At 36.9% G+C, this 1,665-nt stretch overlaps 1 protein-coding gene across 1 annotated transcript; it reads left to right on the top strand.

Moving 5' to 3' along the window:
* Positions 1–594: 594 nt before the first annotated feature.
* On the top strand, positions 595–1,314 carry LOC108253744. Its single transcript, XM_017448293.1, has one exon. It carries the CDS (start codon positions 595–597, stop codon positions 1,312–1,314), a length of 720 nt encoding a protein of 239 aa, XP_017303782.1.
* The last annotated feature ends 351 nt before the right edge of the window (positions 1,315–1,665 follow it).

The raw sequence follows: 1,665 nt of genomic DNA, 5'->3' as shown, positions 1-1,665 counted from the left end.
AAAAGTGCTAATGAATCTATTGTGAAAGCTAAAACTAAAACTCCCAATATTAACAAACCTACCTCTATCACAAACAGTAAACCCCCTAGTGTTACGAAGTCTTTAGCTAAAGTTAACTCAAAAAAGGAAAATAAATCTTTTAATACACAGACACCTAAGTCTTCAAATAATACACTGACACGTAAATCTAATAAATCAATTACAGACACCTCATTAACAAACACCAGATCCCCTAATACTCCGGCCGCCTCTTTAATTAGTATAGAATCGGTAGACAAAGTGTCTCGGGAAGCGTCACCTAATGAACAGCACGTGTCAAGGTCAGGGACAAAGTCAGGTGTCAAATCTCCATGTGTCAAATCTTCAAATAATAATCAACAGGGTGTTTACACCAACTCTAACTCAGTTGTGTTTTAGATTTGGTTGAATAAACATCTAGTGATTTAAAATTAATTTTGTCGTGTGATAAAATAATTCATTTTTTTCCTCATAAGATTATTTCCATTTTTTCCTCAATAATAACGTGTATCAATTCCTAGTGATTTGGTGTAGACCTGGTATAGGTATTTTTAACTTTTCAATATCTAAGTTACAATGAGTGATGATAGGAAGAAATCTGATGGAGACTCCCAAGTCGGAAAAGAGCCTTGCAGCTACAAAAAGTACTCGAATGAAGATATCATGGGAGTAATGAAGAAAGCCATGGAGAAGTTGACTAACGTGGAGAAGAAATTGGAGAAAGCATTGGCGGAGAATAGAAAGCTTAGAGAGGAAGCGGAAAGCAGGGATAAAGAGGTTATAGCCCTCACAAAAAGAATCGATACGTTGGAGCAACGGTCAAGGATCAACAACTTGGAGATAGCAAACTTCCCGGCCACAACAAACGAGAACCCTGTGGAGATAGTGAAAGCAATTGCTGGAAAAGTCGGAGTGGAAATCTCGGACAAGGATATACAAGCTGTTCACAGAGTTCCAAAGTTCAACAAGAATGCTCCTAAGAACATTGTTGTACAGTTCTGCTCCCGCTGGACAAAAAATATAATTCTTGATGCCTGTGCTAGATACAGAAAGAACAACAATGGCAAGATAATGGCTCAGGATGTGAATCGCTCCCTAAGAGATCAACCCATCTTCATCTCAGAACACCTGACGCCCAAGAACAAACAACTGCTGCGTAAAACAAAGGAGAAAGCAAGACTTGTCAATTGGAAATACATTTGGACCAGAGATGGAAATATCTACACCAGAAAAGATCAGAATTCACAAACTAGAGTTCAGATAAGAGAAGAGTCAGACCTGGCCAATGTACAATAGCAATGTAGCTTCAATGTTGAAAGACTAAGTACAAACATACCAAGGAAATCCGTAAGACTTATATTTGCCATTCTTATTGTTTACATTATCACTAATTATTTTATTATTAGCACAGTCATAGTTCCTATTTTTGAAATTGAACCCTTTACGCCAATTTCAGTAGTAACCTTTCAAATTTTACCTTCATTTATCAGCTTCACATATCAAATATTTTATCTACCTAGGTACTTACTTTTCTTTTCCACCCAAATTAGCATAAATGGCTGATATACATGATCATATTCCTTTATTTAATATCACCTACGAGGGAGATGAGGCCTATGTGGGAGACATAGAATCCTGTAAGGCTTT

Source organism: Diaphorina citri, unplaced genomic scaffold (genome assembly GCF_000475195.1).
Source record: "Diaphorina citri unplaced genomic scaffold, Diaci psyllid genome assembly version 1.1 scaffold2901, whole genome shotgun sequence".
In the NCBI taxonomy this organism is placed as follows: Eukaryota; Metazoa; Arthropoda; class Insecta; order Hemiptera; family Psyllidae; genus Diaphorina; species Diaphorina citri.
This window is presented reverse-complemented; position numbering and strand designations above follow the sequence as displayed.